Source organism: Grammomys surdaster, unplaced genomic scaffold (genome assembly GCF_004785775.1).
Source record: "Grammomys surdaster isolate TR1022 unplaced genomic scaffold, NIH_TR_1.0 126051, whole genome shotgun sequence".
NCBI lineage: Eukaryota > Metazoa > Chordata > Mammalia > Rodentia > Muridae > Grammomys > Grammomys surdaster.
Window position 1 is genome coordinate 2,993,458 of NW_021620862.1, and position 17,638 is coordinate 3,011,095.

Sequence of the window (17,638 nt, forward strand, 5' to 3'; positions counted from 1 at the left end):
AGAAGACTGAAATAATCCCATGCATTCTATCAGATCACCACAGAGTAAGGCTAGACTTCAACAACACAACAACAACAACAACAACCAGAAAGCCCACATACTTATGGAAACTGAAAAAAATCTGCTCAATGATAACTTGGTCAGGGATGAAATAAAGAAATAAAGAAAAACTTTATAGAATTCAATAGAAAACGAAGACACAACATATCCAAACTTATGGGACACAATGAAATGTTAAGAGGAAAATTCACAGAACTAAGTACCTACATAAAGATATTGGAAAGATTCCACACAAGCAACTTAACAGCACACTTGAAAGCTCTATAACAGAAAGAAGCGAACACACTCAAGAGTAGTAGATGGCAAAAAATAGTCACACTCAGGGTTCAAAGCAACCAGTTAGAAACAAAGAGAATGATAAAAAGAACCAACAAAACCAAGAGCTGATTCTTTGAGAAAATCAACAAGATAGATACTCCCTTAGCCAAACTAACAACAGGGCACAGAGACACTATCCAAATTAATAAAACCAGAAATGAAAAGGGAGATATAACAACAGAAACTAAGGAAATTCAACAAATCATTAGAACCTACTACAAAAGCCCATATTCAACACAACAGGAAAATCTAGATGAAATAGATGGTTTTCTAGACAGATACTACATACCAAAGTTAAATCAAGATCAGATAAACTAAACAGTCTGATAACCCCTAAGAAAATAGTCATTAAAAACCTCCCAATCACCCAAGAGCCAGGTGGTTTTAATGTAGAATTCTACCAGACCTTCAAAGAAGAGCTAATACCAATACTCCTCAAACTATTCCATGAAATAGAAACAGAAGAAACACTACCTAATTCATTCTATAAAGCCACAGTTATTCTGATACCTAAACCACACAAACACTCAACAAAGAAAGAGACCTTCTGGTCAATTACTCTTATGAATATTTGTGGCAGAAATTTCCCTGACCAATCTATTTGCGGTGGGAGTCCTGTGATTGGACAGGAAAAAGGGAGGTGAAGCTAAGGGTGGAAGAGACAGGAATGCAGGAAAAAACACGCAAGAGAGAGCGGGAAGCCGAAATGGTGGCAGACGTGGACCCGCGTGGCATCAAGTAAATTGGTAGATATGAAATCTAAAGGTTAGGAATATTGGGATAACCTTCTAAATTGTGTGAACATCTTGTGATTTGAGTATTTGCTGGTATATAAACCTGTTTGGTTAACTTTAAGCATTAAGAGTCTTATTTCTACTGGGTACTGAGTATTATGATCTCTACCATGAGGATGGTAGAGTTGGCCCAGGCGCCATGCCTAGAGCCATGGAAGCCACAGAGCAGGCCAGTGGGCCTCAGGCCAGTGCCACTGAGGCAGCAAGCCAGGAGCCAGTGGCTGTTCTTTTTGAATATTTCCTGCAACAAATATTGATGCAAAAATACTCAAAAAAATTCTTGCAAACTGAATCCAAGAACACACCAAAACAATCATTCACCACAATAAAGTAGGCTTCATCCCAGGGATGCAAGATTGGTTCAATATATAAAAACCCATTAGCATAATCTACTACATAGACAAATTCAAAGGAAAAAAAATATGATCATCTCATTAGATGCTAAAAAACACCTCTGACAAAATACAACACTCTTTCATGTTAAAAGCATTGGAGAGATCAGGAATTTATGGCATATGCCTAAATATAATAAAAGCAATATATAGCAAACCAACAACCAACATCAAATTAAAAGAAGACAAACTAGAAGAAATAACACTAAAATCAGGTACAAGACAAGGCTGCCCATTCTCTCCCTATCTATTCAATATAGTACTTGAAGTTATAGCTACAGCAATTAGAAAACAAAAGGAGATCAAGTGGATACAAATTGGAAAGTAAGAAGTCAAAGTACCACCAAATTATAATCTGGTACATTAGAAAAAAAGGAAGCCAATGCAGCCTGTTTCCTTGTCCTTGACCCATGTCAGATTCTTGCCAAGCAGCCCCAAAGGTTCTCTGCCTCTTCTCTTTTTTTTATTTCATTAACAAGACTGAAGTAGGTTTCAGGCAGGAATCTGACATTAGGCTAGAACAAAAAAGTAATTTCAGGTAGGAATCTAAATCTTAGGCTAGAAGGAAGAAGTAATTTCAAGCAGGAATCTATATCTTAGGCTAGAACAAGGAAGTAGGCTTCAAACATGAAAATGACTTTGGGCTAGGACAGAGAAGTAGGCTCAGATATTTTGGTCATCCTGATAAGCCCCTAGAAACAGTGATCACAGGAGTGTTCATGGAAATTTGTTTATTGCTTTGCTTGTTCTTTGACTATTTGTGTTTATTGTTTTGCTTGTTCCTTGACTATTTGCATCTATTGCACTGCTAGTCTCTCTACCTAGAACTGACCTTAATACTTGCATATAATTAAAATGGATAAAAGCAAAAAGGCGGAGGAAGGATGGGACAGAAGGGTTCTAAGGAGGGAAAATGGGGAAAGTGGATGACATCTCAAATGTTAGTAAATAAAATATCAAAAAAGGCGGGGGGGGGGGATATTTCATTCTGTTTTGGTAAAACAGCCACATTCCACATAATATTTTTCTACATGAGCTTGTAAATTTTGTGAAATTTTGTGACTTTTCCTCCTCTAAATTCCTCAATCAACCACATGTACACAGCCAAGCAAAGACATATACAGATAATAGGTAAGAAAATTCTTTTTTATGAACACATAAATAAGAGATAATAAGACTGATCAATCTTTAATACATTAAAATGTATTTTCTATCATAATTTATATTTAAGGTCAGAAAATTTTCCAATAATGCAAATTTAATGATATTGTACTTCACATACTAATTAGTTTTTCTATGAAGATATGGTGCATATAAGCTAAGAAATAAACACAGATGCCAATAATTTTTAATCACAGTTAAAAGCAACATGTCAAAACAAGAAATTAAAAATAACAGTGAGAAATTTTTGTGGCTAAAACAATGCAATGCTTATTTAAAAGTTCATTTGCTAATGATGATTACAAATGAAGAATTTTAGAAGTACTAAGATTTAGAAGAATAATGGTCTTATAGAATTGCTTTTGAAAAACAGATTCCCATCCTGAAATACTAAATAAGAAGTCTTTAAGTCAAATTTCTTTCAGAGAAAGAAGTTTCAGAAGGAGACTATTTCCTGAGGCCAGAGGGCAATCATTCTTTCCAATTTTATCACTCACCTTCCACAACATCTGTGGGAAGTATCACTATCCTACTATCTGACAGAATCTACTTCAAACTTAATCAGAAGAGATAAGAAGCACACTTAATTGTAATAAAGAGAATAGCTAACCAAGAAGGCATTACTATCTTAAGTACACATGCATCAAACTCCAATGCACCCAATTTTATAAAAAATATACTAATGAATTTTTTAAAAAACTCAGATTATCAACTCATTAATAGTTGGTACCTCATTTTCTGTAACAGACAGGTCAGCTAGACAAACAACAACAACAACAACAAAACCCCCATCAGATTTAAACGACATTACACATCAAATAGATTTAACAGGGATCTATAAACTATACATAAACAACAAAATATATGCATTCTACTCAGCATCACACAGAAGCTTCCCTAAAATAAACTATACACTGATATACAAAACAAATACTAACAAAGTCAGAAAAACTGAAATAACTCCATGTATCCTATGTGACACTGTGTAATAAAATTTAAAATTGAAAGCAAACAAATCTCTTGAATACAAACTCAGAAATTAAACAACCAATTACTGAATGATAAAAGGATCCAGTGAGAAAATAATATTTCCTGGACCTAAAACAAAGTGAAAATGTAACACAACACCTCTAGTACTCCCTGGAAGCAACCCTGTCAGAGAAATCGATAGCCCAAAGGACCAACATTTAAAAAGTCAGAGCTCAGAGAATAATGATTTAAGGATAAAACTCAATAATTTTGAAAAACAAAACCAAATCAAAACCCAATAGACAATAAGAAATAAGGAAAAACAGACCAAAGTAACAACTTAAAAATGAATATAACATAATACAAAAACTCAATGAATCTAAGAACTGGTTCTTTGAAAAGATAGAAAAAAAATGGACAGACCTCTGGTCCAACTAACCAGAAGAAAGAAGGAAGGAAGTCAGGAAGGAAGGAAATCCAAATTAACAGAATCCAAAATGAACAGGAAAACATTATAAGAGATACCAAAGAATTTAATAAGGGAATATTTTTTAAAACTGCTTTCATTAAGTTGAAAAACCTAAAAGAAATTGAGGACTTTCTAGATTCACCACTAAACCACCAAAATTAAAGCAAGAAGTAAACAACCTAAACAGATTAGGAGATTAAAATAACAACAAAAAGGCTTTCAATTAAAAATGTCTAAGCCCAGATTTACTTATAGCAGAATTCTGCTATATAGATCTACTTTCAAAGATCTTCTTTGAAAGATCAATTCTTCTTAAACTATTTAATTCTTCTTAAATTCTTAAAACACATACTAACAGAAGGAACACTCCAAGCTTGTTCTATGTGACCACAGCAATAGTAACACTGCCTAACCCTGACTAAAAGAACTAAAAATAAGAAAGCCACAGTCAATAATGTCCTAAATTGAGACAAACTTAAAGCCACTCCACTGAAGGAATGACATTGAAATACGAACTTGCCCCACTCTTTTGCAACACTGTGCTTGAAGTATTAGCTGGAGCAAAAGGGCAAGAGAAGAAAATTAAAGATCCAAAATAGAAAAAAAAGTCAAATCTGTCATCCTTATTTGCACAGGACATAATACTGTATAAGAAATTCCAAAAATTCTACCAGAAATCTTCTATAAATAATAAGTTCAGGAATGGAGAAAGAAGTATAAAGAATCAACCTGTACAAATCAATTGCTTTTCTGTACATGAACAACAAATATACACAGAGAGAGAGGTCATGGATACACTCATTCACAGCATCCTCAAGGAAAATAAAATACCTAAAAGCAATATGCTATTGGCACAAAAACAAACATATAGATCATTGGAACAGGATTAAAGACCCAAACACATGAATACATGTAATTTCAGTCATTTAATATTTGACAAAGATGACAAATACATGCTCTAGGAAACAGTGAATCTTCATCAAATGTTGCTGGGTAAACAGATGTCTACAAGTAGAAGACTGCAATTAGAATCAAATCTATCACACTGTACAAAAACCATCTCCAAATGGTTCACAAACTTAAACGTGAAATCTGAAACAATGAAACTGGGAGAAAAAAAACCAGGCAAATGTAGATACAGGCACAGGAAAAGACTTCCTGAACAGGAGCCCCTGTGTCCAATCATTAAAGCCAGCAATTGATAACTGGGAGTTGGTAAAATTGAAAAGCTGCTAAATAGCTAAAGAAACAATAGACCAGGTTAAGAGGGGCCCGCAAAGCTGGAATCTTTGCTAGCTATACATCTGAGGATTAATAAATAAAATACATAAAGAAATAAAAAAAAACAAGATATCCAAAAACAAATGATCCATTCAAAAGAATAATGGACCTGAAATCTAAACAAAGAGTTCTCAAAATAAAACACAAAAATGTCTAAGGTAGTTCAAAATGTTAAGATATGTTCTCAGTTCCTAGCAATTAGGGAAATACAAATCAAAACAATTTTGAGATCATGTAACCGCAATCAAAATGGCAAAGACCATAAAAACCAACAGATGACAAATGCTGGAGGGAATATGAGGACAGGGGAGACACACTCACTGTTGACAGAATTGAAAACTGACAGAGTCACTTTGGAAATCATTATGGGAGAGTCCTCAAAAAGCTAAAAATTAACTAAGCTATCATATGATCCATATAGACCACTTCTTAGCGTGTGTACGAAGGACTCAACAGTCAACTGGACAGGCCCTGTTCAGCCATGTTCACTTTCTGCTCTATGCATAACAGCCCGGAAATGGAAACAGCCTAAATGCCCTTCAACTGATGAACAGATAATTAAAATATGGCACATATACACTGTGAAAAAATAGTGAAAGCAACACTAATGTAATCAATGATGTGGATCACAAATGTATAGTTTAAAAATTCCTCTAACTTTACAATGAAAATATTTCCTGAAGAGAATAACACAGTATCACCATAATTTACATAATACTATACTTAAAACCTTAAAATTGACAGTTTATAATCAATATTTTTCTTTGTTTTCCTTTTTTGTTGTTGTTGTTTTGTTTTTCAAGACAGGGTCTCTCTGTGTAACCCTGGCTGTCCTGGAACTCACTCTGTAGACAAGACTGGCCTCGAACTCAGAAATTCACCTGCCTCTGCCTCCCAAGTGCTGGGATTAAAGGCGTGCACCACCACTGCCCGGCTATAATCAATATTTTGATTACTTCATGGAATCCCTATACCACCACTTACAAGAATGAATGCAGGTTCATACTAGAGAAAAATTAAGTCACTGGCTTTTACAATCAGTTACCTTTGCAATAATGACTTCTTTCTTCAGAATCTTCATAGCATAGTATTTTCCACTTGCCTTCTCTCGAACCAAAATAACCTTCCCAAAAGTCCCTTTACCTAGTAGTTTTAGATAGTCAAAATCATTCATAGTCTGGAAAATATAAAATAGAAAACCACAATGAAATTGTTGACACAATTTATTTCTAGCCTGCTTGTATTCTTCTTGCACTGTAAACCTGATACTTTTCCTACCAATTTCTAGACCAATTTCCAATGAGGAAAAAAAATACTTCCATTGCCTGTCTCTTCAACAATCTCCGATACCAAATATAATTTATGTAAGTTTCAGACTTTGTAGAAATTATTTTGAACCTAGAATTTCTCCCTCAGTTATACTATTAGTTAAGTGACAGGCAATTTTTTTAAAGTCAAATATTTTCAAGTTCTCAGGTTTTCTTGCTTTAAGTAGTGCTACCTCAGAAAAGGTGATATTCAAAAACACAATAAGTTTTAAATATAACTAAGAAAACGTTTTTGGAAAAATAGGAGAAAGGAATAAACAAACAAACAAACTAACAAACAAAAACCCTGTAAACATCCAGGCAGATTGCTCAGGATAAGTCTATCAAGGTGAACTGAGAAAGGTGCCATCAGTATAGAACCATTAGGCACTAAAGAGAGCACAAGAGAACAAACAGCTCTATGGCAGAAACGGACACTGAGATGAAATGAGCAAATCCACTACATCTCACACTACAGAAGCTCACTGAGGAAGTAACAGGTAAGCTGAACAGCACTGTGTAAGAACTGAATTCATATGACGTTTTTACAATAAGGAAAAGTCCACAACATTTCAACAAAAAAGGTGCCAATTCTACACAAGCTCTTCCTGAAAACTGAAATGGGAGAAATATTGTTCAACTCACACTATGAGGCCAGAGTCATTCTGATATTAAAACCAGACAAAGACACTGCAATAAAACTACAGATATTTGCCCTTCGCATACATACTTACAAAATTTTAAATATTTCATAAATGAATGCCTACATTAAACTTTAATATCCCTTGCCAATAATTTTGATAATTTTACCCAAATATCAAATTATAACATCTTGACATATGTAGTTCAAAGGAAAAAGTAAATATCAAAAAAAGAAAAGCAATGTATACTTACTAATTCATCTAAAATTCAGGCATATAGCTGTCCATATTAGAAAACAGTTATAAATACAGTCATTTTGAAAAATAATAGATATCTAGACATTTTTAATTCCACTGATAGCTTTAAAAACTCGGATGTTAAGGACCAACTTATCAGACTCCAAATATGGCTGTCTTATTCCCAGGAAGTAGTAGTCTGTCTCTTCCTCTTACCTACGCCTTTCTCTCCCTTTCTCCCTCCCTAACTCTCAATTTCTATCTGCCTGGCATTTTTAATAGATTTTTTAAAAAAAGATTGTAAGTACGTAATTTCCCCCATTCCTTTTCTTCTTTCTAGCACCTCATTGCAACCTTCTCATTCTCTTTCAGATTCATAATTCTTAAATTGTCTTTGATTAAATAGTCTATAGAACATGTCTTTTTAAGCCTGGAGATTATCAATGTATCTCTCTTAGAAACTCTCAAGAGACAGCTTTCTTTCTGTGTGGAAGTGGAGGCTTTGTGGAAAGACTATGTATTAAGACCCTGACAAATAAATTACAGGCACAGAGAAATTGTGCAGAACCACAAAGGTAGGTACCAAACCCAAAAGTAAACACCAAACCCTAAGACATAACAGAAAAGTTTGCTTTGGATTTTTCAAGGCCAGAATATAAGCATCCAAAAATAATGTATTTGAAGATCTATGTAAGAACACCTGAATAGCTCAGTCAGCAACAAAAGCATAAGAAACAGCACACTGCTATTGTTTCTGGTACTTCTCTAACAATAAATAGGTAAAAGGCCATAAACTGACGTTATTGTTCAACATGACATGTGTTAATTCAATCTTTATTTTTTATCTAAAAGCACTAAAAATGATACGTCATATACCCAAAATGTTCTAAATGCAGTTGTCACATATAAAGACTATAATACTAGCACACTTTAAACTAAATCATTGAAATCATTATAAAGCAGCCATTGGTATAAACATACCTTCTATATACTCCTGTAATTTAAAACTATTTTCACTTACCACATACATCTAAAATTTTTATATATAACCGGGAAGGAGGATATCACTTGAAATGTAAATGAATAAAATGATTAATAAAAAAAGAAAAGGATTTGAACCCAGGCAACTGAACTTGAAAGGCGTTCTGATCACTACACTAACACCAAGTGGTGGGATTTGGTGGCATAGGAGCATTTATATACTCCTGAATTCAAAATTCCAGCACTGCAAAATTAATTAATTAAACAAAACTCACAAAACATAACTGATAATACTTTGAGCATTTGTTTTCACCTCCATCTGAATATAATTTACAAAGCAAACAACAAATATATATTTAACATACACATGCAAATGACATTTTAATCTACTATCAATTATCAGGTTACAGACTGGATAGCTTCTGCTGACCATTCTTTCTTATATGTGAGAGTTTTCAAATACTCAACCATTTAGACTAGTTTTAAATACCATATTACATAAAGAAGTTATTTTAAAACTTTACAGTAATGAAAAGTATTATTTACAATTCCTATAAAATTATATACTAATCTAGAGCACTGAGGAAAAAGGTTATGCTTTCCTTCTTCATTGGCACATGAGTAGCAATGAAAAGAAAAGGTATTATTTACAAGACTTCTCACTTTCCAGGTAGCTTACGTTAAGGTTGAAAGCACGGGCAGAAACCACAGAGTCATTTTTCCTTAAGGAAAACATCTGATTTCCATGTTTCTAAAATGCTGTTACCAGCAAGATAAAATGTTATCTATAAAGTAAATCAATTACCACTCCTTCCTAAGTCCCACAAACATCCTGGGCTTAAGTGCTGGTCAATTACTCAGTTGTAAGCAACAGGTGTTCTAGGTTCACAAAGTTATACAGACAATACAAAAACTGGCTGATGTCTCTCTCAAATGTGGCTTTCAGCATATAGAGAGTATATATACTTGGGAAGAAGAAGTCATCATTGTTATCTACCTTTCTTTTATGATGGGTTGTAGACGCGTCCATCTCTTCCTCTCCTATATTATCAATCTGTGAGGTTGGACTACAATTCATCCTCTCCTCTTCTTGCCTCTGTAGTCGGTCAGCTACAGCTTGGATAGCTTCTGTCCACTCTTCTCTATAAAAACGAGTTCAGTTTCTCATTAACAGAAGACAATAAGTTACTTTAAACCTGTTATAAATTTTAAGATGACTGTAAATAGTCTACTGCGTAGCCATCTTCTCTGTGGGCATCCCTTAGTGATAATGATCTAAAAGTCTTGGGTCAGGAATAGCACTTATACGGGAATTGTATTATTTTATGCTCACTTAATATTGCATATAATGTGTTTGACTACACACACACACACACACACAAATATGATTTATTTGAAGTTGTTTTGAGGTAACAATACTCCCCCAAAACAATAGACAATCAACAAAAACCTTAAATATCAGACAGGAAAAAACTCCTTTTGAGCTATTGTTAGGAGACTCCAAGAGACATCCAAACAATATAGGCTATTTCTGTAGCCCTTTGTTGCCTTCCAGGAGAGGAAGGTGAAACCATACTGAAGACACCACACACTTAAGACAAAGTATTTGGGGGAATCAATCAAAATCTGACATGAAAGCCCATTCCGAGAGAACTAGCTCTCATAGAACAAGGAGGAGTTATGTAAGCTGCCAAGCAAGAAAGTAAGTAATACTCCTATCTAGTTGTAATGCCTATGAACCACAATAACAACTAGAACAATATATTCTGAAAGATGAAATAATAGCACTAATATCATAGGGGTAACTAACAGACAACCAACTTGACATAAGGTTCATACAATAGGAGTAAGTTTGTGCCTGGTATTGTAAACTCAACAAAATACTTGTGGCTGGTGAGGTCATGAATCCTACTGTTACTTTCCTAAACCAGTATCACCTCTAGCTGCATTCTAAACAGTCATCCTTAAAATACAGGTAAGTGTAGCTCTCACCTCTCTCTCATCAAAAAAACTTCCATTTGCAGCAGACGGAGACTTTTTTTTTTACCTTTTCATTTTTTTCTTTTTCTTTTTTTTTATTGGATGTTTTATTTACATTTCATATGTTGTCCCCTTACCCCATCCCTTACCCATCCAGGAACCCCCATGCCCTCACCCCTCCTCCTGCTTCTCTGCGGATGTACCCCTACCTACCCACCCACTCCCACTTCCCCACCCTCAAATTCCCACACCCTGGGGCGTCCACCCTTCATGAGACCAACGATCTCTTCTCTCACCTATGCCCAGCAGGGCCCTCCGCTCTTACATATACAGCTGAAGCCATGGATTCCTCCCTAAGTGCTCCCAGGCTGGTGGTTTAGACTCTGGGAGCTGTGGTTGGTTGGTATTGTTGCTCTCCTCATGGGGCCACAAACACTTTCAGCTCCAATGGTATTCACTCTAACTCCTCCATTGGGAACCCCATGATCAGTTCAATGGCTAGTTGTGAGCATCTACCTCTGAATATGTCAGACTCTTGCAGACCTCTGAGGAGACATCTATATCAGGCTCTTATCAGCATGCACTTCCTGACTTCCACATCAGCATTTACCTTTGGTGACTGCACATGGGATGGATACTCAGGTGGAATGGTCTTCAGACGGCCCCTCCTTCAGTTTCTGTCCCACACTTGGTCTCCATATTTGCTCCCTTGAGTATTTTGTTGCTCCTTCTAAGAAGGACCGAATCACCCCCACTTGGTCTTCCTTCTTCATGAGCTTCATGTGGCCTCTGAGTTGCATCTTGGGCATTTCAAGGTTCTGGGCTAATATCCAATAATCAGTGAGTGAATACCATGTATGTTCTTTTGTGATTGGCTTACCTCACTCAGGATGATAATTTCTAGTTCCATCCATTTACCTAGGAATTTCTCAAATTCATCGTTTTTAATAGCTGAGTAGTACTCCATTGTGTAAATGTACCACATTTTTTGAATCCACTCCTCAGTTGAAGGACATCTGGGTTCTTTTCAGCTCCTGGCTATTATAAATAAGGCTGCTATGAACATAGCTGAGCATATGTCCTTGTTATATGTTCGAGCATCTTCTGGGTATATGCCTAGGAGTGGTATAGCTGGATCCCCAGGTATATTTTCTGAGGAAACGCCAGACTGATTTCCAAAGTGGCTGCACCATCTTGCAGTCCCACCAACAATGGAGGAGTGTTCCTCTTTCTCCACATCCTCGCCAGCATCTACTATCACCTGACTTTTTAATCTTAGCCATTCTGACTGGTGTGAGATGGAATCTCAGGGTTGTTTTGATTTGCATTTCCCTGATGACTAAGGACACTGAACATTTCTTTAGGTGCTTCTCGGCCATTCGAATTTCCTCAGTTGAAAATTCTTTATTAAGCTCTATATCCCATTTTTTAATAGGGTTATTTGGTTGTCTGGAGTCTAATTTCTTGAGTTCTTTGTATATATTGGATATTAGCCCTCTATCAGATGTAGGATTGGTAAAGATCTTTTCCCAATTTGTTGGTTGTCGTTTTGTCCTATTGACAGTGTCCTTTGCCTTACAGAAACTTTGTAATTTTACGAAGTCCCATTTGTCAATTCTTGATCTTAGAGCATATGCCATTGGTGTTCTGTTCAGGAACTTTTCCCCTGTGCCCAAGTATTCGAGGCTCTTTCTCATCTTCTCTTCTATTAGTTTCAGTGTATCTGGTTTTATGTGGAGGTCCTTTATCCACTTAGACTTGAGCTTTGTACAAGTAGATAAGAATGGATCAATTTTCATTCTTCTACATGTTGTCCTCCAGTTGAACCAGCACCATTTGTTGAAAATACTGTCCTTTTTCCACTGGACCGTTTTAGCTCCTTTGTCAAAGATCAAGTGACCACAGGTATGTGGGTTCATTTCTGGGTCTTCAATTCTATTCCATTGATCTTCCTGCCTGTCTCTGTACCAATACCAGGTAGTTTTTATCACTATTGCTCTGTAGTACAGCTTGATGGTGATTCCTCCAGAAGTTCTTTTATTGTTGAGAATAGTTTTCACTATCCTGGGCTTTTTGTTATTCCGAATGAATTTGAGAATTTCCTTTTCTAACTCTGTGAAGAATTGAGTTGGGATTTTAATGGGAATTGCATTGAATCTCTAGATTGCTTTTGGCAAGATGGCCATTTTTATTATATTAATCCTGCCAATCCATCAGCATGGGAGATCTTTCCATCTTCTGAGATCTTCTTCGATTTCTTTCTTCAGGGACTTGAAGTTCTTGTCATACAGGTCTTTCACTTGCTTGGTTAGATTCACATCAAGGTATTTTATATTATTTGCAACTATTGTGAAGGGTGTCATTTCCATAATTTCTTTTTCAGTCTGTTTATCTTTCATGTAGAGGAAGGCTACTGATTTGTTTGAGTTGATTTTATAACCAGCCACTTTGCTGAAGTTGTTTACCAGGTTTAGGAGTTCTCTGGTGGAAGTTTGGGGGTCACTTAAGTATACTATCATATCATCTGGAAATAGTGTTATTTTGACTTCTTCCTTTCCTATTTGTATCCCTTTGACTTCTTTTTGTTGTCTAATTGTTCTGGCTAGGACTTCCAGTACTATCTTGAATAGGTAGGAGGAGAGTGGGCAGCCTTGTCTAGTCCCTGATCTTAGTGGGATTGCTTCAGGTTTCTCTCCATTTAGTTTGATGTTGGCTACTGGTTTGCTGTAAATTGCTTTTACTATGTTTAGGTAGGGGCCTTGAATTCCTGCTCTTTCCAAGACTTTCATCATGAAGGGATGTTGAATTTTGTCAAATGCTTTCTCAGCATCTAGTGAGATGATCATGTGGTTTTTTTCTTTGAGTTTGTTTTTATAGTGGATTACATTGCTGGATTTCCGAATATTGAACCATCCCTGCATTCCTGGGATAAAACCTACTTGATCATGATGGATGATTGTTTTGATGTGGTCTTGGATTCGGTTTGCTAGAATTTTATTGAGTATTTTTGCATCGATGTTCATAAGGGAGATTGGTCTGAAGTTCTCTTTCTTTGTCAGGTCTTTGTGGGGTTTGGATATGAGTGTAATTGTGGCTTCATAGAACGAATTGGGTAGTGTTCCTTCTGTTTCTATTTTGTGGAACACTTTGAAGAGAATTCGTACTAGGTATTTCTTGAAGGTCTGATAGAATTCTGCACTAAAACCAACTGGTCCTGGACTTCTTTTAGTGGGGAGACTTTTAATGACTGCTGCTATTTTCTTAGGGATTATAGGACTATTTAGATGGTTTATCTGCTCCTGGTTTAACTTTGGTACCTGGTATCTGTCTAGGAAGTTGTCCATTTCATCCAGGTTTTCCAGTTTTGTTGAGTATTGGCCTTTGTAGTAGGATCTGATGATTTTTTAAATTTCCTAAGTTTCTGTTGTTATGTTTCCCTTTTCAGTTCTGATTTTATTAATTTGGATACTGTCTCTGTGCCCTCTGATTAATCTGGCTAACGGTTTATCTATCTTGTTGATTTTCTCAAAGAACCAGCTCCTGGATTTGTTGATATTTTGTATTGTTCTTTCTGTTTCTATTTGGTTGATTTCAGCCCTGAGTTTGATTATTTCCTGCCTTCTACTCCTCTTGGGTGTATTTGCTTCTTTTTGTTCTAGAGCTTTTAGTTGTTCAGTCAAGTTGTTAGTGTGTGCTCTCTCCAGTTTCTTTTTGTAGGCACTTAGAGCTATGAGTTTTCCTCTTAGCACTGCCTTCATGGAGTCCCACAAGTTTTGGTATGATGTGTGCTCATTTTCATTGAATTCTAAAAAGTCTTTAATTTCTTTCTTTATTTCTTCCTTGACCAAGTCATCATTGAGTAGAGAGTTGTTCAGTTTCCATGTGCATGTGGGTTTTCCATTGGTTTTGTCATTATTAAAGAGCAGTGTTAGTCCGTGGTGATCTGATAAGATGCAAGGGATTATTTCAATCTTTTTTATCTGTAGAGGCCTGTTTTGTGACCAATTATATGGTGCAATTTTGGAGAAGGTACCATGAGGTGCTAAGAAAAGGGTATATTCTTTTGTTTTAGGATGAAATGTTCTATAGATGTCTGTTAAGTCCATTTGGTTCATAACTTCTGTTAATTTCAAAGTGTCTCGGTTTAGTTTCTGTTTCTATGATCTGTCCATTGCTGAGAGTGGGGTGTTGAAATCCCCCATTATTATTTTGTGAGGTGTAATGTGTGTTTTGAACTTTAGTAAGGTTTCTTTTATGTATGTAGGTGCCCTTGCATTTGGAGCATAGATATTCAGAATTGAGAGTTCACCTTGATAGATTTTTCCTTTGATGAGTATGAAGTCAGACGGAGACTTTTAATGAAAGCCACAATTAGTTAAAATTCAGAAAATTAACCAGTGTGTGCCCAACCCCAATTAATCCGTTTACAACACAACCCTTCTACCTCAGCTCAGGAGAAATCATGGAAAGAGGAAGTGGATGGAGTGTAGGAGCCAGAGGCCAGGGATGTTTACTGCTATAGACAATCTTCTAAAGAAAAGTGGGTGTACAAAATAGAGGTGAGTGTGAAGGAGGAAGAGGAAGAGGTGGAGGAGGAGGAGGAGGAAGAGGAAAAAGAAAAGGAAGAGGAAAAGGAGGAGGAGGAGGAGGAGGAGGAGGAGGAGGAGGTAGATCTGAGAGGAGTTTTGTAGATGAATGCAAAGTATAAAAGATTAAAATACATTTATTAAATTCTTAAATATAATTAAACTATTATCTTAAAAATATTAATAATTTTTTTAAAAAGAAAAGATGGAAAATAAAAATTCAGTTATAAGCTATTGAGACTACAATTAAATTTTATTTGCATACATCCTACCTATGGATAAAACTATTTCCCTAAAATTTGATGCCTCCTTTTTTTTAAGGAGGTATTTTTAATGAGTTTACCTACTAAGCCATCTCAGTGATGCCTCAAACTAAAAATAATTTTAATTTTACTTTTATCCTTGGGATATATTCTTGTTTTGTGACACTTACTTGGTTTTAGCATTTTGAGTACATGATTCCATTATCCCCAATTATTATTTTAGTCAATATTTTTCCCATACCAATTTTTTTCTATTGTAATGTAACCTTTTGCTCTATCTGTTGCTCCCTTGAGGAAGAACTCTTTCTTTCTCATTCACTTTCGATATTTATCAAACTTACTGGCATAGAAATTGATTTCTGTACTTTACCCACCTGCAAGTTAAAGAACTTCTGATATTGGGTTCTGTATCTTTAGACATTTTAGAAAAATTTCAGGAACCATTACTTTAAATTTTCCCCTCATTCTCTCAAATCCCTTGAGAGTTAAATGGCATATCTATAAGACCGCCTCATTGTCTAATATTTGCCCTACATTCTATCATATCAGTTTTTATTATCTCTGCTGTCTCTGCATACTTCATGCTAGACAATCTCATCTCACTGGTCTTGGAGTACTAATTTTCACTAATGAGATGGCTAACATGATTAAAACCATTACTAGCAATTGGAATTATAAAAGTTTTACTTGTTTTTTTCAAATATTTTATTTATTTATTTTATATATGTGATGAGTACACTATAGCTGTCTTCAGACACACCACAAGAGGGCATCAGATCCCATTACAGATGGTTGTGAGCCACCATATGGTTGCTAGGAATTGAACTCAGGACCTCTGGAAAAGCAGTCAATGCTCTTAACTGCTGAGCCATCTCTGGACATTGATAGGGTGCTCTTGCTACCGTAGATATCCCTATATGGCCATGCACATTTTAATTGTACCAATTGGATTCAATGAATTACATTACTTTTAAATGCAGAAAACATGAAGTTAGGAAGGGTTCACAATGAAGTATGATCCAGGGGGATTCGAAGTGGTATGGGGAATGGGACAGTTATAGACAAAATACGTCATATACATTTATGAAATGCTCAAAAACACACAAATATATACACATTCTAAAGTTACAATAACTGAAATTATATGGAATCTGAGTAAAGACACAGAATGAGAGAAGTATAGAGAGAGGAAATAATAGAACTATGCATACATGGTCATCTTTCATAGGCCACAACTATATAAAGCCACAACTACATAAAGCCAAAGGAGACTTTCTTCAACAAATGGTTTTGGCAAAAAATGGGTGTCAATATGAAAAAGAATTAAATGTAAATTGTATTTTAAACCGCACATACACACTTCAAAATAAACACCTAAAGCTAGAAAGCTAGAAGAAAATACAGGTGAAAACTTCATGACACCTGTCTTAGCAGTGATCTTTGACTACAACACCAAAAATACAGGCCACAAAATGAATGGCAATTAAAAAAAACTACTATGAAACAAAGAAAACAGAAGAATAAAAATGAGACTTAAGAAACAGGCCAAAGAGTCTGAAAAATATGTATCTCACATATATATGAAATATATTTGCAAATATATGACTTTTTTTATTTTAAAGAAATTTTCTAAGTTTGAAGCTAAACTGATCTACACAGGCAATTCCAGGCTAGATATAACTACACCCTAACAAAATGAAACTGTGTATCACCATGCATCATCCCCCCCTCAAGGAGATAAAGGAGGCTAGTTCCTAATTTTTGATAAGGAACTACTATAACTCAATAACCAAAAAAGAAACAAAGAAACAAACAAGTAAGTAATCCAATTAAAAATGAACAAAAGATTGTTCTCAGCATTTCCATACTCAGGCAAATGCAAGTCATGGACCACAGTAAGGCAACGACTCAATCCTTGCTACTAAAAACATTAGAAAATAGATGATGGCAGGTGTTAGTGGCGCTACTAGTAGCAGGTGCTATGTAAAGGAGTATGGCATATCTTTCAAAACTTTTAAAACTACCCTATGATCCAGCCATCCCATTTCTTAGCATTTACCCAATGGATTAAATTAGCCATTCAAAAAGGAAATTGCTTGACCATGTCCACTGTAGTACTATTCACATAGTTTGGAGGTGGAAGTAACATAAGTATCTATCAACTGATAAATGAATAAAGAACTTATATACAAACAGTAG

At 35.5% G+C, this 17,638-nt stretch overlaps 1 protein-coding gene across 4 annotated transcripts in view; it reads right to left on the minus strand.

Moving 5' to 3' along the window:
* Akt3 (AKT serine/threonine kinase 3) overlaps positions 1-17,638 on the minus strand; it is a 242,803-nt gene that overhangs the window by 74,817 nt on the left and 150,348 nt on the right. For all 4 annotated transcript variants that reach the window (XM_028755300.1, XM_028755298.1, XM_028755299.1 and 1 more), the window contains 2 exons: positions 9,608-9,752; positions 6,490-6,621 (listed from right to left, as the gene is read on the minus strand). In XM_028755300.1, the coding sequence (XP_028611133.1) occupies positions 6,490-6,621; positions 9,608-9,752 (277 nt within the window). The remainder of the gene's footprint in view (positions 1-6,489; positions 6,622-9,607; positions 9,753-17,638) is intronic.